This window comes from Zootoca vivipara, chromosome 13 (assembly GCF_965207765.1).
Source record: "Zootoca vivipara chromosome 13, rZooViv2.hap1.1, whole genome shotgun sequence".
NCBI lineage: Eukaryota > Metazoa > Chordata > Lepidosauria > Squamata > Lacertidae > Zootoca > Zootoca vivipara.
Window position 1 is genome coordinate 53056682 of NC_142596.1, and position 24392 is coordinate 53081073.

The window sequence follows — 24392 nt, forward strand, 5'->3', positions numbered from 1 at the left end:
GCGCAGAGGGAGGAGATTCAGTATGCCAAGATTACTTTGCTGGAGGAAAACGCGGGAATCGCCATTCGGAGGTTCTGCGCCTGACTGATGAACATGTACCGACAACCTGTATATAGCACTGATTTAGCACTGTAAATAGATTGGACCAATAAAAGGATAAAATGCAGAACTGTGAGGCATCGTTACTCTAGAGTAGCCACTCCGGACCCTGTGACAGTTTGGTTAAATAATTAGTTTTTGGTTTATTAAATACAGTTATATATTACAATGATACATTTTTGTTATTTAAACTATAAATACAGTATCACGAAATTATGGTGTTTTTTCTCGAAGTGACACACCACCCGAGTTATGCTCGGTTTTTTGGCGAATTTTGACACACCAAGCTCGAAAGGTTGCCCATCGCTGGAATAGGACGTCCCTGTTTTCATCGGAGAAATGTTGTCGGGTATGTCATGTCCTTCTGCCTGATGCATTGTAAACCACGTGGGGCGGATGGCGTTTGACACGCCCCGGTTAAGTATTCCCCCCCACCACACCACCATCTGTTTTGTGCAGGCAAGGAACAGAATCCTACAAGCAGCTACTCCCAGGTCCGCTACTCCCATATTGCAAAAACCTAGCAGAGCTAAGGAGCAATACATGAGACAGCGATGAGGCGTCACACCTTCTCATTCCTTCTACACCACAAACTGTTGCAGAAGCAGCTCTAAGCAGGCAAGACACCTTTCTGCCGGTCTGGAGCTGTCAAGCAGCACATTATTTTAGGAACTGGGACTTTTACCTGTAGCAACGCATTCGGAAAGTGTAGAAGCAGGGGGCGTCCTATGGAAGCAGGCCGTAATAATGTGAGTAAATCAGATCCTTCCAGGTGTTGCAATAGATTTATAAAACACAGGGGGTTGGACTACACCGGGGTCAGCAACCTTTTTCAGCAAGGGGCCGGTCCACTGTCCCTCAGACCTTGTGGGGGGCCAGACTATATTTTGAAGGGGGGGAAATGAACGAATTCCTATGCCCCACAAATAACCCAGAGATGCATTTTAAAGAAAAGCACACATTCTACTCATGTAAAAAAAACGCTGATTCCCGGACCGTCCGCAGGCCAGATTTAGAAGGCGATTGGGCTGGATCCGGCCCCCGGGCCTTAGGTTGCCTACCCCTGGACTACACAACCCTTTGGATCCCTTCCATCTCTGCGATTCTATGATTTTATTATTGATGCATTCTCCCGAGTTACAGTTATTACACACACAGAGAGAAATAGTGTACGTTGTGTAATTAATTTTTTTAATGTTCGGATAACTGAGAGAAGAGGCAGGATGAAACATGACCGATACAGTTTTGCTTTACGGTTCAGTACTTTTTTTTATTTGAATTGCATATGGGAGTGGGTAGCCCCCTCATCGTCCCAGTGCTTGGGGTCTCTCAGAGTGCCCATCCAGACCTGGCGCTGACGGAACCCTCAGCTGCCAGCAGTTGCTACAGCTGCCCAGCCCAGCTTTTTGTGGTCTTCCTCGGCCTTTGCAAAGAGCGGCAGTCCTCCAGGCGCTTGGAACCACAACTCCCAACAGCCCCTCCTAGTATGGCTGTGCTGGCAGGGAGCTGATGGGAGTTGTAGTCCAAAAAGAAACTGGTTGCGAAAGGCGGAGCAAGGGCTTGGCAGGACCAGAGTGGACAAGACGGACTCAGCTTGCAAAGATCTGGCATCTCGTTGAGTTTCCATTTGTTGGATCCACCGGCCCTTGCATAATCCATGATATTTGGCAATTTGGCAGTTCGTCTTTAGCATCATCATTCAGCAGCAGGGGGAACATTGGGGTGGAATTAATCATCTTTTGTTTTGAAGAGTGCTTGGATTTCACATGCCACTTGGAGCCTGCCCTTGAAGGCTTCTCCCAAAACTAAAGCGCGTCGCCTTTGAATCCACCAGTTTTCTACTCCTGCAGCCGGAGGGCAGAGCTCTGCAGCCCCCTCGGGGGTCTACCGGTATGTTGGGTGGAGGAAATGCCAAGAGATTTCAGCGTCACTTCCACGGGGAAATGGTCACTAACAGCCAAGGCCTGAAAAAGAAAGGAAGAAAGCGCGGCATTAGGGGGTACAGGAGGCTGGCTTGGGAGGGCCACGCAGAATCATGGAGTTGGAAGGAAACCCCAAGGGTCATCTAGTCCAAACCCCCTGCAACGCAGGAGTCACAGTCAAAGCATTCCTGAGAGAGGGCCATCTAACCTCTGCTTAAAAACCTCCAAGGAAGGAGAGTTCAAGGGAGTTCAAGGAAGGGCCGTCCAAGGGAGTCCGTTCCACTATTGAACGGCTCTTACTGTCAGAAAGTTTTTCCTGATCATAGAGTTGGAAGAGACCACAAGGGCCATCCAGTCCAACCCCCTGCCAAGTAGGAAAAACCATCAAAGCATTCCTGACAGATGGCTGTCAAGCCTCCGCTTAAAGACCTCCAAAGAAGGAGACTCCACCACACTCCTTGGCAGCAAATTCCACTGCCGAACAGCTCTTACTGTCAGGAAGTTCTTCCTAATGTTTAGGTGGAATCTTCTTTCTTGTAGTTTGAATCCATTGCTCCGTGTCCGCTTCTCTGGAGCAGCAGAAAACAACCTTTCTCCCTCCTCTATATGACATATTTTATATATTTGAACATGGCTATCATATCACCCCTTAACCTTCTCTTCTCCAGGCTAAACATGCAGAGCTCCCTAAGCCGTTCCTCATAAGGCATCATTTCCAGGCCTTTGATGTTTATTTGGAATCTCCTTTCTGGTAACTTGAAGCCATGGGTTCGAGTCCTACCCTCCAGAACGGGAGAAAACAAACTTGCTCCACCCTCCATGTGCCAGCCCTTCAGACATCTATCTGAAGACAGCTCTTGTATCTCTTCTTTTCCAGGCTAAACATCTCCAACTCCCTGAACATTCCCTGCTGTTTGGGCTGAATTTGTTTCTTCTAATACACACACCCCTCTCAACTGTCCTGTTTCAAATGGGACATCCTAACAGAAGCCAGTCCTCACTACTGGTTGGATCCTGGAATGTTCCCTTTGTTTGGTCCCGAACTCTGCTGCACGTCATTGTGCCAGAGCACTGGGCCAGCAACGCTCCTTTTTCCAGTCTGGCACTCAGTTGAGTTGCGCCAGAGCACCGGAAGGAAAGTCGCTCATTTTGGGGGGGTCTCATGATGGTGGAAAAGACTCCCTTGGGAAGTGGGGGGCTCTCCCTCACTGGAGGTTTTCAAGCAGAAGCTGGCGGGTCACCTGTCATGGCTGGTTTACCTGAGATTCCTGCACAGGGGGTTAGACTAGAGCAGGGGTCAGCAAACTTTTGCAGCAGGGGGCCGGTCCACTGTCCCTCAGACCTCGTGGGGGGCCAGACTATATTTTTTGGGGGGGGAATGAACGAATTCCTATGCCCCACAAATAACCCAGAGATGCATTTTAAATAAAAGGACACATTCTACTCATGTAAAAACATGCTGATTCCCAGACAGTCTGTGGACCGGATTGAGAAGGCAATTGGGCCGCATCCGGTCCCCAGGCCTTAGTTTGCGTACCCATGGAAAACTAGAGGACCCTTGGGGGTCTCTTCCAACTCGGAAATTAAATTATTCCTAGACAGCAGCTCCCCCTACCCAGCCGTGTTGGCATTCACCGTCCATCCCTCTCCCCCCCCCCCCCCGGGAAAACCCGCCAGACTTTTGAAAGAGCTGCTCACGTCCTTCTGTTGCAGCTTGAAGGTCTGCTGGAAGTCGTTGACTTTGGCTGAGCCAGGCAAGATGGCACTTCTAAGTCTGGGGCCGACTGCCACAATCCTGCAAGGCACCACAGTTATATTTGGGAACCTGCTCCGCGGGAGGCGAGGGCAGCCCCCACCCCCCACCCTTAGGTGACTTTAAAACAGGTCAAGGCTGCCCATCGCTCTCGTCAATAATATTTAGATGCTGCTTCATGGGGAAAATCCCTAAGCCGTTTGCAGAAAACACAGTCCGATAATCCTTGAAAAGCAAAAAGCAAAATGTATAGAAAACATGGAAGACCAAAATTACCCAAACAACAACAACAACACAGGGAAGCCATCAATAAAACTTTCAGTTAAATATCAGCAAATAATAAAATAAGAACAATGGGATTCATCTTCTTATGGCTGGCGTCCTCCTGGCTCGAGAGACAATGGAGTATGCCTCCAGGGGGTGAAGTCGGTAGAGTATGTGAGACGGTTAATCTCAGGGCCGTGGGTTCAAGGCCCACATTGGGCAAAAGATTCCTGCATGGCAGGGGGTTGGAACAGATGACTCTGGGGGTCCCTTTCCAATGATTCTATGAGAATCGTAGTGCTTGCTGTGACTGCAGAGACCAGGAACTCAATACTGCCACTCACCTGTCGTAGGCACAGTGGGTGTTGGTCACAGTGGTGTCTGCTGTGTCTGGGATGAGCCACTGGAAGGCGCTGTTGGTGCGCAGGCGGATGCGGGGCCAATCCTCAGGCCGCACGTAGGAGCAGCCAGCATTGAAGTCTCCCAGGAACAGCATGTCCTGGCAGGAGGAAGAAGCAAGCCCAGGAGGCGGTTATGGACCCCAGAAAAGACCCTGCTCAGAGCTGAAGCTGACCCTTGGGCAAACACACACACGCATGCACAATATGAACTGGCAATCGTCATCTCGCCCCTCTCCACGAAAGGTCTGGAGGGTGGCAACGTAAGAGCAGGCCTTCTCTGTGGTGGCTCCCTGTTCGTGCAATGCTCTCCCCAGGCAGGCTTGCCTGACATGCCTTTAGGCCAGGGGTCCCCAAACTAAGGCCCGGGGGCCGGATGCGGCCCAATCGCCTTCTAAATCCGGCCCACTTACGGTCCAGTAATCAGCATGTTTTTACATGAGTAGAATGTGTCCTTTTATTTAAAATGGATCTCTGGGCTATTTGTGGGGCATAGGAATTCATTCTTTTTTTTCAAAATACAGTCCGGCCCCCCACAAGGTCTGAGGGACAGTGGACCGGCCCCCTGCTGAAAAAGTTTGCTGACCCCTGCTTTAGGCGATGGGCAAAAACATTCCTCTTCTCCCAGGCCTTTGGCTAATTAAACTATTTTACGGCATTTTAAACCGGTGGGCATTTCATTACTCTTATGTGTTTGTGCGTTGCCAACACACACACACAAAATATTATTATTACACACATATCCCTGTCCGTCTGTCATGGAAGCCTTCGTTGAGATTTCTGCATTGCATCGGGGTGGACTAGATGATGCTCAGGGATCCTTCCAACTGTACAGTTCTAGGATTCTATTATTCCTTGATACACTCTCACACACATAATTAATTAATTGCCTGCCACCCCAATCTCACCCAGGGCCCATGGAAATGAGGCACAGTGGAGTCTGTGGTTTCTTTATGATATATGGCTTATTTACGCATGCAAACCACACCTGAGCCTACAACGGAGGGGTTCTCAGCATCGACACCACAAGAGGGTCTTGTTTCTCCCATAGCCATCCAAAGACATCAGCTGCTGTGCTCTGACCCTCAGCCCAGACACTGAGATCCAGCACCGAGGGCCTTCTGGCGGTTCCCTCATTGCGAGAAGTGAGGTTACAGGGAACCAGACAGAGGGCCTTCTCGGTAGTGGCACCCGCCCTGTGGAACACCCTCCCAGCAGATGTCAAGGCAATAAATAATTATTTTACTTTTAGAAGACAACTGAAGGCGGCCCTGTTTAGGGAAGTTTTTAATGTTTGATGCTGTACTGTTTTAATATTCGGTTGGAAGCTGCCCAGAGTGGCTGGGGAAGCCCAGCCAGATGGGCGGGGTATAAATAACAAATTATTATTATTATTATTATTCCCCTTCATGGATCACTGCCTTGTCATGGCGAAGGGGCTTGAATAACTCAGAGAAGCTATGAGCTATGCCATGCAGGGCCACCCAAGATGGACAGGTCATAGTGGAGAGTTTTGACTAAACGTGATCCACCTGGAGAAGGAACTGGCAAGCCACTCCAGTATCCCTGCCAAGAAAACTCCATGGACAAAGACAACAGGCATATAAAAGTTATGACGCTGGAAGATGAGCCCCTCAGGTCGGAAGGCGTCCAACATGCTACTGAGGAAGAGCGGAGGACAAGTACAAGTAGATTCAGAGCTGATGAAGCGGCTGGGCCAAAGCCGAAAGGACGCTCAGTTGCGGATATGCCTGGAAGCGAAAGGAAAGTCCGATGCTGTAAAGAAAAATATTGCATAGGAACCTGGAATGTAAGAACCATGAATGGAGGTAAGCTGGATGTGGTCAAAAATGAGATGGCAAGAATAAATATCGACATCCTGGGCATCAGTGAACTAAAATGGAAGGGAATGGGTGAATTCAGTTCGGATGACTATCATATCTACTACTGTGGGCAAGAATCCCTTAGCAGAAATGGAGTGGCCCTCATAGTCAACAAAAGAGTGGCAAAAGCTGTAATGGGATGCAATCTCAAAAATGACAGAATGATCTCGATACGAATCCAAGGCAGACCTTTTAACATCACAGTAATCCAAGGGGCCAGTAAGATACAATCTGAATCAAATCCCTTATGAATACACAGTGGAAGTGAGGAACAGGTTTAAGGATTTAGATTTGGTGGACAGAGTGCCTGAAGAACTATGGATGGAGGCTCGTAACATTATACAGGAGGCAGCAACGAAAACCATCCCAAGGAAAAGGAAATGCAAGAAAGCAAAATGGCTGTCCAACGAGGCCTTACAAATAGCGGAGGAGAGGAGGCAAGCAAAATGCAAGGGAGATAGGGAACGATACAGGAAACTGAATGCAGATTTCCAAAAAACAGCAAGGAGAGACAAGAGGGTCTTCTTAAATGAGCAATGCAAAGAAATAGAGGAAAACAACAGAATGGGGAAAACCAGAGATCTGTTCAAGAAAATTGGAGATATGAAAGGAACATTTCGTACAAAGATTACCATAATCAAGGACAAAAGTGGTAAGGACCTAACAGAAGCAGAAGACATCAAGAAGAGGTGGCAAGAATACACAGAGGAATTATACCAGAAAGATATGGAGGTCTCGTACACCCCAGGTAGTGTGGTTGCTGACCTTGAGCCAGACATCTTGGAGAGTGAAGTCAAATGGGCCTTAGAAAGCATTGCTAATAACAAGGCCAGTGGAAGTGATGATATTCCAGCTGAACTATTTAAAATTTTAAAAGATGATGCTGTTAAGGTGCTACACCCAATATGCCAGCAAGTTTGGAAAACTCAGCAATGGCCAGAGGATTGGAGAAGATCAGTCTACATCCCAATTCCAAAGAAGGGCAGTGCCAAAGAATGCTCCAACTACCGCACAATTGCGCTCATTTCACACGCTAGCAAGGTTATGCTTAAAATTCTACAAGGCAGGCTTAGGCAGTATGTGGACCGAGAACTCCCAGAAGTGCAAGCTGGATTTCGAAAGGGCAGAGGAACCAGAGACCAAATAGCAAACATGCGCTGGATTATGGAGAAAGCTAGAGAGTTCCAGAAAAATGTCTACTTCTGCTTCATTGACTATGCAAAAGCCTTTGACTGTGTCGACCACAGCAAACTATGGCAAGTTCTTAAAGAAATGGGAGTGCCTGATCACCTCATCTGTCTCCTGAGAAATCTCTATGTGGGACAAGAAGCTACAGTTAGAACTGGATATGGAACAACTGAGTGGTTCAAAATTGGGAAAGGAGTACGACAAGGTTGTATATTGTCTCCCTGCTTATTTAACTTATATACAGAATTCATCATGCGAAAGGCTGGACTAGATGAATCCCAAGCCGGAATTAAGATTGCCGGAAGAAATATCAACAACCTCAGATATGCAGATGACACAACCTTGATGGCAGAAAGCGAGGAGGAATTAAAGAACTTTTTAATGAGGGTGAAAGAGGAGAGCGCAAAATATGGTCTGAAGCTCAACATCAAAAAAACCAAGATCATGGCCACTGGTCCCATCACCTCCTGGCAAATAGAAGGGGAAGAAATGGAGGCAGTGAGAGATTTCACCTTCTTGGGCTCCTTGATCACTGCAGATGGTGACAGCAGTCATGAAATTAAAAGACGCCTGCTTCTTGGGAGAAAAGCGATGACAAACCTAGACAGCATCTTAAAAAGCAGAGACATCACCTTGCCGACAAAGGTCCGTATAGTTAAAGCTATGGTTTTCCCAGTAGTGATGTATGGAAGTGAGAGCTGGACCATAAAGAAGGCTGAACGCCGAATAATTGATGCTTTTGAATTATGGTGCTGGAGGAGACTCTTGAGAGTCCCATGAACTGCAAAAAGATCAAACCTATCCATTCTTAAGGAAATCAGCCCTGAGTGCTCCCTGGAAGGACAGATCGTGAAGCTGAGGCTCCAATACTTTGGCCACCTCATGAGAAGAGAAGAATCCTTGGAAAAGACCCTGATGTTGGGAAAGATTGAGGGCACTAGGAGAAGGGGACGACAGAGGACAAGATGGTTGGACAGTGTTCTCGAAGCTACGAACATGAGTTTGACCAAACTGCGGGAGGCAGTGCAAGACAGGAGTGCCTGGCGTGCTATGGTCCATGGGGTCACGAAGAGTCGGACACGACTAAACGACTAAACAACAACAACAATTATTATTATTATTATCTCCAGCCTGCCGCCTTTACCAGGCTGCAACCTTTTCCCTCCAGGTCACATCCCAGCCAATTCTAAAACTCTAAACCCCAGCTTTTGTTCTTCTCACTATCTAAGACAGGGGTAGGCAACCTAAGGCCCGGGGGCCGGATCCAGCCCAATCGCCTTCTCAATCCGGCCTGCGGATGGTCCGGGAATCAGCATGTTTTTACATGAGTAGAATGCATGCTTTTATTTAAAATGCATCTCTGGGTTATTTGTGGGGCATAGGAATTCATTCATTATTTTTTTTCCAAAATCTAGTCCGGCCCCCCACATGGTCTGAGGGGCGGTGGACCGGCCCACGGCCGAAAAAGGTTGCTGACCGCTGATCTAAGAACCTGCCCACTTGCTGCCTGTGACAGAGCTCTCTTGATGGGCCATTGCCTTCCTTTTCCTTTCTGAATGGCTCATCTCCCAGGCTTATGTTTTAACATTCCCCTTGATTAAATTATAACTCCTACTGAAAAATAAAACACAATAATCTATTAAACATTCAAAGCCTCCCTGAACAGGGCTGCCTTCAGATGTCTTCTAAAAGTCTGGTAGTTGTTTTCCTCTTTGACATCTGTTGGGAGGGCGTTCCACAGGGCAGGCGCCACCACCGAAAAGGCCCTCTGCCTAGTTCCCTGCAACTTGGCTTCTCGCAACGAGGGAACCGCCAGAAGGCCCTCGGTGCTGGACCTCATGTGTCCGGGCAGAATGATGGGGGTGAAGACGCTCCTTCAGGACTGAGGAATTTAGGGGAGTCTGGTACCATGAGAGCCAACTCTTAGGGGCCAAGGTACCTTTGAACCCCCCCATACAATATTTGAGGGGGCCAAGTGGGGGAGGGGGGAAAGTTTTGTTGTTGTTGTAAGTGTGAGCATTTTCACCCCTCCCATTCTGAAAATCTGGTGATATCTGCTGTTGGGAGGGAACAGTTAGGAATTGTTACTTTGTTGTTTTTCATTCCTGACTCTGCTCTCTGCTGTGTGCTGTGTGCAGTTTAATATCTTCTGTAGACAAGATGGCTAAGTGAGAGGCTGTAACACTCACAAAGCCAGATCTGTAAATATGCAGTAGTTAATAGAAATAAATGAGGAATGTTTTGAAACCTCTACAAATGCTTCTGCTGTTTACTGCTGATTTGGTGCTCATAAAGCCCAGTTATGAGTCCATGATTCCCGGGTGTATGCTGAAGGTGTTCCAGACGTTCTGCCCAGGCATAGGGGCCTAAGAAGACCTGGACAGATCCTGGCATTTACCCACATATGGTAGCAGGCGGATGGTTGCTGGTAGCAGACTGGTGGTTGCAGATGGCTATTGATGGTTGGATAATTGGATGTTTCTGATCCATTTCCATCTGATGCTGCACATCGGAGTTGAGCTGTGAGCTGAAGCTGTTTTTCAAGCTGCTGTTTGATTTACAGAAAGGTATGTTGCTGGCTGCCAAGAAGACAGCAGAGACGCTTTTCCAGTTTGCCTGTTAATTGTGCTGAGTGGGGAGAGAAGTTGCTGAAAGAGTCAAGAGTATTTGGGGTGCATGAAGGGAAGTGTCTTGCTGTTAACTAAACACAGGCATGGCTTCTGCACATTCTGGCCAGATGTCTCTATCTTTTCCTCTCCTTACACCAGAGACCTATCCTACATGGCAGGTCAAAATGAAAGCACTTTTACAAAGGGAAAAGCTTTACCATATTATAGAAGATGACCCCCCTAATGAGGATGATGATGGATGGCCAGCGTGGCATGAGGCAGACATGAGAGCCAGGGGGACAATTATTCTGAGTGTCCAGGACCAGTTGTTGGTCAACTTGGAGAACCAGCAGACTGCACGGGCTGTTTGGAATAAACTTCGAGATATGCATCTAAGACAAAATGCAGGATCCAGTGTGCTTTTCTTTAAAAAGCTGTGTAGGCTGGAATTGCAGAAAGATGGTGATTTGCCCAGCCATCTAGCCCAATTAAAACGTCTCAGACAGGATCTTGTCCAGCGAGACTTAAATATTTCAGAAGCTGTTTTTGCAATGCTTATCATAAACAGTTTGGATGAATCTTATGATGCTGTAGCTGCTCAATTGTCGTCTTTGCCCAATGACCGTCTAACAGAAGATTATGTGTCTAGCGTGCTCTTGAATGAGTGGGATCGCAGACAGACTGCTAGAGAAAGCAGGGACAAGGCTGTTGGAAATGCCTACAAGCCTTCAACAGGGGAAAGTGAAAGTGTTGCAAAAGCTCTTAAAATGCGCCGCTGTTTTTCTTGCGGAGAGGTCGGCCATTTTAAAAATCAGTGTAAAAACTCTTCAAAGAAGAAGGGCAACTTCAAAGGCAAAGGGGGAGGAGGCCGAAAACCCCAAGGGCCAGCTGCATCAAAGGCTTTGATCTCACGCAGTTCTAATCAACTCACACGTTCTGTTTTTGTTGTCGACTCAGGAGCCACAAGGCACGTGGCCAATGATAAAAATATCTTTCTTCATCTTGAGAAACAGGGAGGAGCAATTCATCAAGCGGATGGAACGACTATTAAAAGTTTGGCTCAGGGAACGGTTTCTTTGCAGAGCCTTAATGCAACAGTTAAAAATGTTATGTATGCTCCTCATTTGCAGGATAATCTCTTGAGTGTTTCTCAGCTAGACGCTCAAGGATTTAAAGTGGTGTTTGCAAACTCTCGGTGTGAAATTCTTCGAGATAACAAACTCATTCTTTATGCTAAGTGTGTTGATGGTTTATATGTATTGCCTTTTGTTACAGGTACAGCTGCTGGAGCAACTAAAGAAACTGAAAAGGCATGCTGTAATATATCAGTAGATAAGAATGAGAAATTGCATAACCATTGTATTCATGATTATCATCGTTTGTTTGGTCATTTGCATTTCCAGGCAGTAGGTAAAATGCAAAATATGGTTGAGGGCATGAAAGTTCAAAAGTGTCCTTATCATATGAAATGTGTCTCATGTGCAGAGAACAAAATTAAGCAAGCTCCCAAAGGTACAAAATCTGGGAGGGAGGTTAAGAAACCTTATGAGATTGTGCATGCAGACTTGGTTGGACCTCTAGCGCTCTCTAGAGGAAACTCATGTTATTTTTTGGTTCTGATAGATGCCTATTCTAGATATGTTTGGGTCTATATGTTACAAAAGAAGTCTGAAGCCTTCTCTAAGTTTCAAAAATTTTGTGCATGGCTCAGGAATGTTCACGATGAGCATGTACGTTGTCTTTTCACTGACAGGGGTGGAGAATTTTGTTCAGAACAGTTTGAAAACTTTACTGCAGAACAGGGCATAGAGCACATGACTGCCACGCCCAGATCTCCATGGCAGAATGGTTTATGTGAAAGAGTAAACCAGACCTTGCAACAAGGAATTAAAACTCTGTTGCATGATTCAGGCCTACCCAACCCCTTTTGGGCTGAAGCTCTATCGTGTTTCACCTATATTTACAACCGCAGATATCAATCAGCCATTGATTGCACCCCATACGAAATGCTGTTCAAAAGGAAACCGTTTGTAAAACATTTAAAAATTTTCGGTTCTGAAGTTTGGGTGCACACTCTGCAAGGTGACAAACTGAGCAAATCTGGTCAACATGGCATTTTTCTAGGTTATGAAAAAGGTTCTTATCGTGTGCTGATGACAGACACAAACACAATTAGGCTGACCAGAAGCATGGATTGTAATCCAAAATGGGACAAAGTTGGCATTTTTCAATGTCATCCCATTTCAGATGATGAGGTGGTGAAACCAATTAACAAAGAGGCAAAACCTGTAATTGATGCTGATGGTAGCACAGATTCTGACACTGATACAGATGATCAGAATGAAAAGACCTCTTTTAAGAAATCAGATGGGTCTGACACTGATCTAGAGGTAGAATCTTTGCCAGATACAGGTCACCATTCTCCCAAGGAGGAGGAACCAGACCCAGAGGATCCCAGAGTATTGCGTAGATCTGAGAGAACTACCAAGGGACAAGCACCTAAACGATTTTCTAAAGAATTTGCTAAAGCTGCTATTTCAGATATGGCTACCACTAGGAACCCAAACTCAGTTTTTGAACCAACTAACTACAAAGAGGTTCAAAATTTACCTGAAAAAGATGCTGAACCTTGGCTTAATGCCATGAAAGCTGAATTGAATTCCCTAAAGCAAAATGACACGTGGGAATTGGTTCCAGCAGAACCAGGCATGAAACTTGTAGACAGCAGGTGGATTTACAAAACCAAGACTGATCAGACTGGTAAAGTGGTCAGATATAAAGCCAGATTAGTTGCACGTGGTTTTTCTCAAGTTCCTGATCAGGACTATCATGAGACATATTCACCGACAGTCAAATTTGAGACAGTTAGGCTGTTGATGAAAATTGCTGCAGAAGAGGGCATGACCATATCTCATCACGACGTAAATACTGCGTTTTTGTACGGAATTCTCAATGAGAGTATTTACATGTCACCGCCAGACGGAGTGCAGATAAAAAAGGGAATGGTGTGTAAATTAAAAAAATCCCTGTATGGTCTAAAACAAAGTGCTCGATGCTGGCACACTAAGCTGACAGAAGTGCTGTTTTCCTTAGGTTTCCAGCAAGGAAAGGCTGATTCTTGTGTTTTTGTTAAAGAATCTAACCAGCACAAATTGTACTGCATTTGTTTTGTGGATGATATTTTGTTTTTCTGGAAGGATGCAAATATTTACAAAACCACTCTTGCAAAACTGCAAAAGCATTTTGATATGAAAGACCTAGGGGAAGTCAGCAATTATCTCTCACTGGAAGTAGAGAGAAATAAGCAAGGTGATGTTTTGCTGCATCAATCACGTAAGATCAATGATGTGATTGAAAAATTAAATCTGACAGATGCCAATTCTGTAGACACCCCCATGGTCACAGGGTACCAACATGATACTAATGCTAATGTTTTTCCTGACACTACATTGTTCAGAAGTGTGTTGGGTAAACTTAGTTTTATAGCAAGGTGCACAAGACCAGACATTGCTGTTAGCGTAAATTTGCTCAGCAGATATGTAAATCAACCTACAGTGCAAGACTGGAAGGCACTGAAACGCATAGTTAGGTATTTAAAAGGCACTATGCATTACAGGTTGAAGCTTACTAGCCAAAAATCTGGAGGTCTTGAGATCTATGCCGATGCCAGTTTTGGTAGTGATACAACTGATGGCAAGAGCACCTCAGGTGTGTGTTATTTGTACAATCAGTGCCTATTTGATTGGTCTTGTAAGAAACAGGCAACAATAAGCATGAGTTCATGTGAAGCAGAACTCAACGCTTTAAATTTTTCCCTCATGAATGTAGAGTGGTTGTTGCAACTATGTGAGGATATGAGAGTTAAAATTTGTTGTCCAGTTCAAGTTTATCAGGACAACAAAGCCTGCATAGAACTAATCCATTCAGAAGGGTGCAAGCAAAGAACAAAACATTTGCTAATCAAATTGCACCGTGCCAGAGAATGCATTCAGAAAGGAGTTGTAAAAGTCTCATATATGCCAGGGAAAGAAATACCTGCTGATGCTTTGACTAAAGCTGTTAATAAGGAACAACTTGGTATATATGTAAAGAAATTGCTTTTGTGCTAGATTTTCATAATGGTCAGAATGAAAAGGGGGAGGTTGTGAGCATTTTCACCCCTCCCATTCTGAAAATCTGGTGATATCTGCTGTTGGGAGGGAACAGTTAGGAATTGTTACTTTGTTGTTTTTCATTCCTGACTCTGCTCTCTGCTGTGTGCTGTGTGCAGTTTAATATCTTCTGTAGACAAGATGGCTAAGTGAGAGGCTGTAACACTCACAAAGCCAGATCTGTAAATATGCAGTAGTTAATAGAAATAAATGAGGAATGTTTTGAAACCTCTACAAATGCTTCTGCTGTTTACTGCTGATTTGGTGCTCATAAAGCCCAGTTATGAGTCCATGATTCCCGGGTGTATGCTGAAGGTGTTCCAGACGTTCTGCCCAGGCATAGGGGCCTAAGAAGACCTGGACAGATCCTGGCATTTACCCACAGTAAGCAGCCAGAAAACATCATGATTTATTAATATCTGGAGAAACTTCATAATCAGAACACAACCCAAACTGTACATTTTGCAATCACAGCCTATTTGTAAACAGTTAAAAAGCCACTGGCGACTTTTGCATCTCCAGACACAACAGCCAGAATCAAGGCAATGAAATGAGAGCGTCTTTCAGGGCAGTTAAAAAAAACTGGTTGTTTTTTTAAAATCCTTGTTTAGTCTTTCATCCTCAAACTAAACAAGCTTCAGGTGGGAGGGAGCAAAGTTGATGGTCACTGCCATTCAAATGGTGAGCGTGCGCCATTTCATGTGATCATTTATGTGAGGCAGGGCTTACGTGCCCCCCGCCCAATATTTTATTCAAGTTGGCATGCCTGTCCGCTACCCACAAAATCTTAACCATATACAGTGGTACCTTGGTTTATGAACACAATTGGTTCCAGAAGTCTGTTCATAAACTGAAGCAAAATAGAAAAATTCCTTCAGTAGCACCTTAAAGACCAACTAAGTTTTTCTATTTTGCTTCGACTCAGACCAACATGGCTACCTACCTGTAACATAAACTGAAGCGTTCATGAATTGAAGCGAACTTTCCCATTGAAAGTAATGGAAAGTGGATTAATCCGTTCCAGACGGGTCCGCGGAATACTCAACCTGAAGCGTATTTAACCCGAAGCATGGGTGTAATTGGTTCTGGAAGTCTGTTCATAAACTGAAGCGTTCATAAACTGAAGCGAACTTTCCCATTGAAAGTAATGGAAAGTGAATTAATCTGTTCCAAATGGGTCTGCGCCGTTCGTGAACCGAAAATTCGTAAACCGAGGTGTTCATAAACCGAGGTTCCACTGTACTGTACATATAAGTGGGGCTGGGGTCTAATCTCCACAAGGCTCCCGATATTTCTCAAGCAACCACCGGTGGCTTCCCCACTGGCAAGCAAAAGTCACACTTCATGGGGTGGGGCACTTACTTCTGTCCCCCACTTATCTCTCACATCCAGGAAGACGTCGTAGAGGGCATCTATCTCAGCCACTGCTTCGTTGGGAGCCGCGTGCAGAGGCACAAGGGTCACTTCCCCCATCTCTGAGGGAGAAGTCGCAGTTAAGAACATCTGAAGAGCATCTGCTGGATCAGATCTATGGCCCTCCCACTCCAGCATCCCGTTCTCCTAGAGGCCAACCACACACACACACACACACACACACACACACACACACACACGGAAACCAGCAAGCAGGATCCGAGCACTAAACCCCTGCCCCATGGTTTCCAGCAATCAGGATTCAGAAGGATGGCTTCTCTCCCCACCCCCCACCCCCCACCCCCCACCCCATAGCCTTCTCCTCTCTTCCCCTGTCTGTGCCAGACCTCTTGCCCCAAAGCCGCAATCCGAGTCTGGGATGTAATCCACTGGGAGCAGTCAAGGACAACATTCCTTGTTTTCCTAGAGTGGACATGCAAGGGGATATTTGGTCCAGCCAGTCGAAGCTTTCTGTTCCTCCTGGCCTGGAGCATCTTTCCTTTTGCATGTGACTAGTGGGACTAGCGAGAATTTTCCAGACCTGGTAAAAGGACAGGGCATGTTGGCACTCTTTTTCTTTTCCGTCTTCTTTTCGTCCTGCGAACTTCCTGGAATGAACTGCTGGCTGCCAGCCAAGCAGTCCCCCAGGTCATCTCCCTTATGGGGTAAACCTGTTTTTATACGTTTGTAACTTTAAGCCTTAAGCCTGCCTTCAGGGATCACACTGTGCTCTGCCTGATCGTGAATAAACTTTCTTTTTATTGCTTATGAATAGGGCTGTGGTGTCTTTATTCTTTTAGGAGGGATTCAAGGGGTCTTACCAGGAACATATTAGAACACATTTCAATCTGGACAAGCCAGATTGAATTGCGAATTGCCTTAAGAAACTCCCACGAGTTTGCAACAAGTTTTCTGCTGTGCGTGAGAAGGGGGAATGTAAACTCTGCTAAGTAAAGGAACTTGCTAGCACAAGTTAGGAAGGATATTAATAAACAATATATCCTCTCCTGGCACCCTGAACACTCCCACATCAGGGATGTGGCGTGGAGAAGATCACCCTGACTTAAGTGTGTCCAGGATCTGGGCCCGCCTCCTTGATGGGCTAGGGAAGCTCTGGGTGCTGGGCCAGTAAAGTTGTGACACCCTCCATGCCCAGCTGATTCCTTGGCCTCGGCCAAGCGGGTGCCCTCCAGGCGCTTCAAACTACAACTCCCATCCGCTCCCCCCACCCCCACCACGGGTGTATGATGCTGGAGCTGGTGGGTGCTGACACCCTAAGGGCACATCTGGAGGGAGGGCACCCAGTGGATGGCTCTCCTTGTGGGTGGCTTCTCCTGCCGAACCGGCCATTCTGCCCAGGACCACATTGTCAGGGCAACCCTTTTGTTTTACTCACTGATTTTCATAACATCTATATACTCCTTGATTGTTAAAAAGAATTCAGTGTTGTTTACAAAAAGGAGAGCACCCTAAAATTATTAGTAGAAAAAAATTAAAGCATTTGAAAAAATCAAAAGCACCAATAAACTAAAAACACATTAGCATGCTCAATATCTTGGCAGGCTTGTGAAGAAGGTAAAGTCCCGACCAGAGAAGAATGGCAGATCAAGTAGATGGATTATGCCGAAATGGCAAAAATGACCGGAAGAATCAAAAATCAGGAAGACCAAAATTTTAATAAAGAATAGGGAAAAATTATAGTTTATCTTAACAACCATTGTAAGCAGTTACAATTGTTAGTAGGATCGGAATAACACTTGTAGTTTAATGGGGAATTTTGGATATGATGGAGATGTGAAAGATTTGGATTATTATAAAAGATGCAGGAAGGAATGATTAATAATAGGACCCACAAAAGGAAGGAGGGAAGTCCAGGAGATTCTGTGGAATCTTGTCTTTGTGTTGTATGTTGGATATGTGATTGTAAAACTGCAATTTGAAAAACCAAATAAATAAATTAAAAATAAACAAACAAAAGTTTTCAGCAGGTGCTGAAAAGAGTCCAGCGAAGCCGCCTGCCTGATATCAAGAGGCAGGGAGTTCCAAAGTGCAGATTCCACCTCACTGAAAGATTGATTTTTTACAGATCCGGAACGCGTTATGTAACGGTGCCAGAAGGTGGCAGGGCTAGTTTCTCCTCTCCCTGGGGTTCCCTGTCGGCTGCATCAGCTGAGAGGGGGACGTGGGGGCTGCTTACCCGCCTGAGGTGCCGCAAATCTCACAATGAAGGGCTCCCGACTGAAGGTGTCGTTCCCGCAGGGCTCACAGCCGTCATCATAATGGTAGCTGTCCAGGAGAATGAGGTTGTCCTCCCTGCGTCGAGAGAAGGAGGAGGAGAGAGGCAGGTCCTTGCTTGGGTCCCTTGCGGGTAATAGGTCAGAGTCTGTATCCACCAAAGGGAGAAGGTGACAGTTTCCAACAAAGACTGGGAGAGGAGGCACATGCCAGGGCAGCATCTCCTCCACGCCCTGGGAGACTTGTGCCATCTTAAGGGCGAACATCGTGGCATGAGAGTTCACACATTTCAGCAGCTAACGAGGGTGGGAAGGGAAACATCTCAATGGTGGGCTGGGAAGTCATTTTCAAATTTGTATTAAATTAGAATTAAAGTGATGTTGAATTCATTTTAAAAAACTGAAAAGCAATAAAAATTAATTGGCAAAAAAAAAAAAGACTTCGCGGATTATAGTCCACTGCACCAGAGTCCTACCGGTAGTTAGGTGGGGGTTATTATTATTAATTTGATCCCTACCCTTCACCCTAAGGTCCCAGGGTGGGTTGCACAACATTACAAGGCAACATCACACCAAAATATTAGAAAACAGTTTAAAACTTTATGTTGCAGCCTCTCTTTTAAGATGGGTACCAGCCAGTTGCAAAGGGTTCTGGGAGGCAAACGCAAAATATGTCATTACAGTGCAATCACATCTTATGCGGGGATTCAGTTCCATGGGTTCCGCATATATGCCAAAGTGTGCAAATTCATATCCTTGGAAGCATCCTCATGCCAGCGCCCTGTGGCTTCTGGAGGCGGCACGTGAGAGTTTCTCACCCCGCCCTCGCCATGCGAGGCAGAGAGCTAAAAAGTTATTTTTCCACAGGGAAAGCCCCGTAGGAAAATAACTTTTGAGCTCTCTTCCTTGCTTGCATTTAACGTGTGGGATTTAAACCAGACAGCTTTCAACTGTGTATGATTCAAAATGTGGGAGTTAAATGCACATTAATAGCCATGGTGCTTTATAACTGCCTGTCTTTTCCTACATTGCCTTTCCTTATATTTAGTTCCTCACCACCAGCAATGTCGAGCTATCTACCTGCCACTCAGGACCCCACGTCCTGCAACTGCTGAAAGTTTCTGCCATAACACTTTTTTGTTATTAAGGTGCCGCACAGGACTGTTTTGCTGCTAGAGAGTCACATGCTTGCTGTTGCCCCACTGAAAATCTCCCTCCAATGACACTCCCCCCTGCCCTCCCTTCCATCCTCAGCTCTGCTTGAGGCTCTCACCTGTAAATGAAGAGGTATTGCTCCTTGTAGCTGTTGCGACCCAAAGGCTTGCTGACCACATAGCCGTATGGATATGGTGATGCCCTAAGGGAAGATTGGCAATGAAATATATTCACTTTGCCTCACTCTAGGCAAATACAGGAAGAACTGAGGAAGTGGGTTGCCTCTTGCTTAAAGAGCTGCCATTTCACTCATCCCAACAGTTGCTGCAATGTTCCCCTTTCACGGTGTGCGGTTGCTGGGGCTGAACCCAGGGCAAAATTCCTAGGATTTTTCTGTTCCTGGAGAAAAAGGGACTTAATTGCCAGGACTTTGCCACCACCCTCCCAGTCTCTCCCAATCCTGGAGTGCTTTGATCGAATAAGTTTTGATTGCACCTAAAAGCCACTCAATCGCTAGATACCCTTTTTTCAAAAAAAAAAAAAAACTCACTGTTTCAGATGGTTCATCAGCTTTTTCACTGCGCTCAGGTTGGCATCGCGGACCTCCTGGATGAGGGTGATGTCATACGAGGACAAAATCTGTAAGGAGGCAGAGCAGAGAGAATTTCACCAGCTTCAGGACTCAAGCTTGGATGAATGCAAGGAGCTTGAAAAATAGAAGGTGAGCAGCGAGGAAAGGTGGGGATGTTCTGGTTTGTGTGGGGTCAGTCTCTAGATGATGCCCTGAGTGAGTCCCTTCTGATTCTGTACCCAGTGAGGTTAAAAGCTGACAAGAGGAGTTTGCTGAACTAGTCAGACAGGTTGCTTTGTAAGACAGTGGCCTTAGCACCCCAAAAAGAGTGAGCTGGATTGCAAGAGCTACGACTAAGTGATGGTGCCCTCCAGGAGGCTTCCCCCTCCCTCACCTAGCTGGTAGATAGAGGGTAAAAGGTAAAAGGTGAAGGACCCCTAGATGGCTAAGTGCAGTCAAAGGCGCCTATGGGGTTGTGGTGCTCATCTCGCTTTCAGGCGGAAGCCAGAGTGCATGGAAACGCCATTTACCTTCCTGCTGCAGCTGTACCTATTTATCTACTTGTACTGGCGTGCTTTCGAACTGCTAGGTTGGCAGGAGCTGGGACAGAGCAACAGGAGCTCATCCCATTGCAGGGATTTGAACTGCCGACCTTCTGGTCAGCAAGCCCAAGAGACTCAGTGGTTTAGACCACAGTGCCACCCGTGTCCCTTTCAGGCTGAGGGAGCTGGTGTTTGTCAACACACAGCTTTACGGGTCATGTTGCTACATGACCCGGTAGGTAGAGGAACAATAGCCTGTGATGTGTTAGCAGAAAGCAAGCTGGAAACTTGAGACACACAGACCCATTTGCTCTGTGCTAGGTAGATGCAAAGCTGTGATTAATGGAGAAGCAAGATCTGTAGGGGTGTTAATGCTGTGACCCCCCTATGTTCAGGCTGCATAAATGTGTAAATAAAACCATAATGTCCTAAAGACACCACTTTCGTTCCAAGGAAACTGAACCCTAAATAAGTGCCTGGAACCCCTGGATTCTTTCACTTCCAAAAGATCGGGGTGGCAAGTGACAGGTATCTTCTGCGAACATAGAAAATGAGATCGCCGGGACCATGAATCCTAGCCTGATTGCTAACGGTGAGTGCGGAAAGTTTCCAAGGGTCCATGGAGCATGTCTGCACAGTGTTAAGCTGTAAAGACTGCTTCTTCGGAGGGGCCCAGCCTCAAGAGTTTGAATGAGAACCCCTGGAATAAGTGTCTCTCATTGGAGGTCAGATAGACTCACGTTGACGATGAAGTTTGTGATGGTCCCATTGGACAGCTTGCTGTCTCCAAAGGTTTTGATGTTGAAAGCCCCGACTCTCAAGCAGAGGGTGGGCTGCAGGAGGTGGGCTGCCATGCTAAGGAAGACCAGCACAGGCACTGGCGTCATGGTCCTTCTCCTGCACAGAGACGCAATCCTGCTGGTTAGAACCCTAGGCAGGAGGAGGAGAAGCAGATCTCCCCTCCTTCAACTCCTGCCTTCTGCCAGAACTTTGCTGTGCCTCGAAATTCTAAATTAATTCTGGAACCAGAGTGTGTGCGGTTAGCCACAGCTGCCAGGGCCTTCGGAGTTCACGGAGGTCTTCCCTCTCCCCCAACACCCCAAATTCCTGATATTCTCCACACGCTACAAAAAAAAGCAATCTGGGTGTGACTGTACATTCTGGTGCCCCCTTGGGTTTTTCACTCTGGAGCCTTCACAACTCCAGAGCGGGTGCTCTAGCACATTCTCTCATACTGCATTACGGTGTGGTACGCTGGTTTGACAGCCATGGACAGAGAGAGTCCCTACGGAGGGTGGTGAAGACAGCACACAATATCTTGGGCTGTCCCCTGAGTCCACTAGATGTTATCACGGGAGACCGTTGCCTCAGAAGAGCAAGGAACATTCTCAGGGATGACTCACACCGGAAGTCCCCATATGATGTGTTGCGGATAAGACACATCATATGGGGACTTTCAGCGAGGAAGAATGGTGGGTGCCACAGCAGCGAGCAGCTCCTGAAGCCAGCCAGAGCCAACTGTGCTACCAGGCTGGCTCCGGCCACATTTCACAGGGACAGATTTGCAAATCTGGGGACTGTCCCCGAGAACCAGGGACGTCTGGTCACCCTAAGTTACGGGATTCTGAGAATCCTAGATGGAAAGGTGATTAATATGTTCAAATTGAAATTTGTTGTGTAAAATTTAATTAAAAAATATGTTTATTTTTATTTTAAAAGGGAATGGGACAGACTGGGGAATTGGGAATGCCAAAATCCAGGGAGAAAGGCAAGTGATAAATTTGAATGCATCCGGCCTCCTTACACACACACACACACACACACACACAGACAGACAGACAACACAACACACAAACCCAGGTATCTGTCAGAGGAAAACAGTTCTGCTTGCTTAGAGTGAGGTAAACTTTAAGCAAAGAATCAAAGACAATAAGCAGTGTGAGCCATTTTCATCCAACCCCAACTCCACCGCCTAGTATGTCTGAAACTTAGAAATAGACATATTCCCCTAGATCCTAGAAGGAACACCTTCACATTGCACTATGCCACTAATCTGTACCTGTTTATTTATCACAGAGCATCTGTGGAAATGGAAGGGAAACTGCCAAAATTCAATAGAAGCAGAAAACGCAAGGTTCGGTTTCTGTGTCAACTGGCCCCCAAAGAGGTTCAAAAGGCAAATTCTGTCCCCACCAAAACTTTAGAGAGAAAACTGGGCAGGTGCAAAAGGAGGGAGCCCTCTCCGTGCACTGACCCTCCGTCCGGACCCTGCTCTCACCCACCCAGACCCCTCCAAGCTGGTAGCTCTTACATGTTTCCTGAAGGTCGTGGGCCCCCTTCCCTCGTGCGGACGAGGAACCTGCTAGAGCTGAGTTGGGTCACTGCTTTCTTGCTCCAGGCACACCTTGGCGAAGGTCACCTTTCCCTGGTGAAAGACATTATTGTTTATTGGGTGGGGGCAGGGGAAAGCTTCAGCTAATTCCTCTTTCTCTCTTTGGGTCCCTTGTCTTTCCAGGGCACCAGAGCCACTCCTGGGCCAGGGCCATAAATTGTGAGGTGGGGGTGGGGGATGACACTCGTGCTCAGAACCTTTCCTCTTTCCTTCCTTCTTTGTCCTCTCCTAATAAAGGATCTCCTGTGTGGGATTCGGGCTGGTCAGACAGAATAGGGAGAGACAGACATGGTGGCAATCCAGGAAGGATGCCCAAAAAATCAAGGGCTTTGCTTGCAAGCCCTGAGCCTTTTGTGCTGGACCCCACTTCTTCTGCCCCCAACTTTCTTGTGACAACACACACACACCCCTTACAACACACACACACCCCTTACAACACACACACCCCTTGCACTTTTCTCACGGAGCAGTTGGGCTATGAAGCACTGTGCCAGTGAGCTACCCCACCCAACCACCCACCGTCTTAATTTTCTCAGAAAGCTAAATTTGCACACATGTCTACAAACTGTAGGCAGGTGTGTGCCATTTGCCCAGAGCTTCCCCCCCCCCAAAGGACTTAGCAGTGCCCCTGATGGTGGGAACGGCCAGCTCTCATCCACAGCCATGGTACTGTATGTCCTTCTGTCGCTGTATATTATCTGCATCAAGGAAGTCTTGCACTCAGAGAAAGCACTCAGAGAAAGCTGAAATCTATGTGGATGACAGATTGCATTGGGTCTCTTTACCTTCGCTGTTCCCGATCAGTTGGAGACGGTCCATGCAGCCCAGCTTTCTTAAAACACTTCACAGTCGTGACCTTGCCAGCTGTTTACTTACTATTATATTTGTACAGGTGTATGGGAGACATATGGCTGCTTTCTGAGGAGGAAAAGTAGTACAGTAGCTGGGTACGGTGTGGGGCTTTTGTTGTTGTTTTTCAACATCGCTCCTCTTGAAGCAGATAAGAGTCACAATGGAAGTTTCCACAAACACAGCCAGCATTCCGTCTGGCTGCAGAAACATCACCCAGCTGATACTGGACAGCAAGAATAGCCCAAATAAATTGATTTGCACTTCGAAAACTAGCATTGAAGTGGACCTGCACAAAGGTGAACGCCTCTGGAAGGCTGTGTTCAGGGAAATAAAAGCAATAATGGGGCAAAATGTGATCAAATGTCCAAAGTTGGCATTACTTAACCTTTGTTCAGGAGATAATACTGTTATGAATTTGTGAGTGCCAGACTCCTCTAATCCCTGGATCTAGCAAGTTTTGAAATCTAATTAAAGCGAATAAAGCCAGGGAACCAGGCAGAGGGCCTTCTCAGTAGTGATGCCCAGGCTGTAGAATGCCCTGCCACTAGATATCAAGGAGATGAGTAACTATAAAGTTGTACCTTGGTTGTCGAACGCCTTGGTACTTGTACATTTTGGCTCCTGAATGAGTGAAACCCAGAAGTGAGTGTTCTGGTTTTCAAACATTCTTTTGGAAGCTGAACGTCTGATGCGGCTTCCGCTATTGCTTCCAGCACACCTGCACAATTGGGAGCCAATCAGAAGCTGTGCCTTGGTTCCCGAACGTTTCAGAAGTTGAACGGAGGGAAGCTTTTTCAGGGTTAATGTTTCATTATGTTTTATATATGTTGGAAGCCAGGTGAAGAGTGGCTGGGGCAACTGAGTCAGATGGGCAGAGTACAAACAAACAAACAAACAAACATTATGATTAATAATAATAATAATAATAATAATAATAAAATTTTATTTATACCCCGCCCTCCCCAG

The 24392-nt window shown here is 46.4% G+C and overlaps 1 protein-coding gene across 2 annotated transcripts; it reads right to left on the minus strand.

Annotated features, from left to right (window-relative positions):
* Window positions 1–1026: 1026 nt before the first annotated feature.
* On the minus strand, window positions 1027–24320 carry DNASE1 (deoxyribonuclease 1). 2 transcript variants are annotated; one of them, XM_035132205.3, is made up of 10 exons: window positions 23360–24308; window positions 22494–22607; window positions 20923–21079; window positions 19620–19708; window positions 19188–19271; window positions 17878–17993; window positions 15630–15742; window positions 4383–4537; window positions 3720–3816; window positions 1040–2063 (listed from the first exon to the last, which is right to left on the minus strand). In XM_035132205.3, coding segments are annotated over exons 2-10 (939 nt in total). In that variant the 5' UTR covers window positions 22496–22607; window positions 23360–24308; the 3' UTR covers window positions 1040–1937. The 2 variants fall into 2 exon arrangements, with proteins under 2 accessions (XP_088513506.1, XP_034988096.3); XM_088657380.1 differs by lacking the exon at window positions 3720–3816 and having other exon boundaries at window positions 1027–2063; window positions 23360–24320.
* Window positions 24321–24392: the final 72 nt, after the last annotated feature.

What these genes read in the sequence shown, in the direction of transcription:
- DNASE1 (XM_035132205.3), bottom strand. An exon ending in ACCCACTGTGCCTACGACAG is followed by an intron (nt 3,817 to 4,382) that starts GTGAGTGGCAGT and finishes GGTGCCTTGCAG; the next exon opens with GATTGTGGCAGTCGGCCCCA. An exon ending in TCAAGCTGCAACAGAAGGAC is followed by an intron (nt 2,064 to 3,719) that starts GTGAGCAGCTCT and finishes TTTCTTTTTCAG; the next exon opens with GCCTTGGCTGTTAGTGACCA.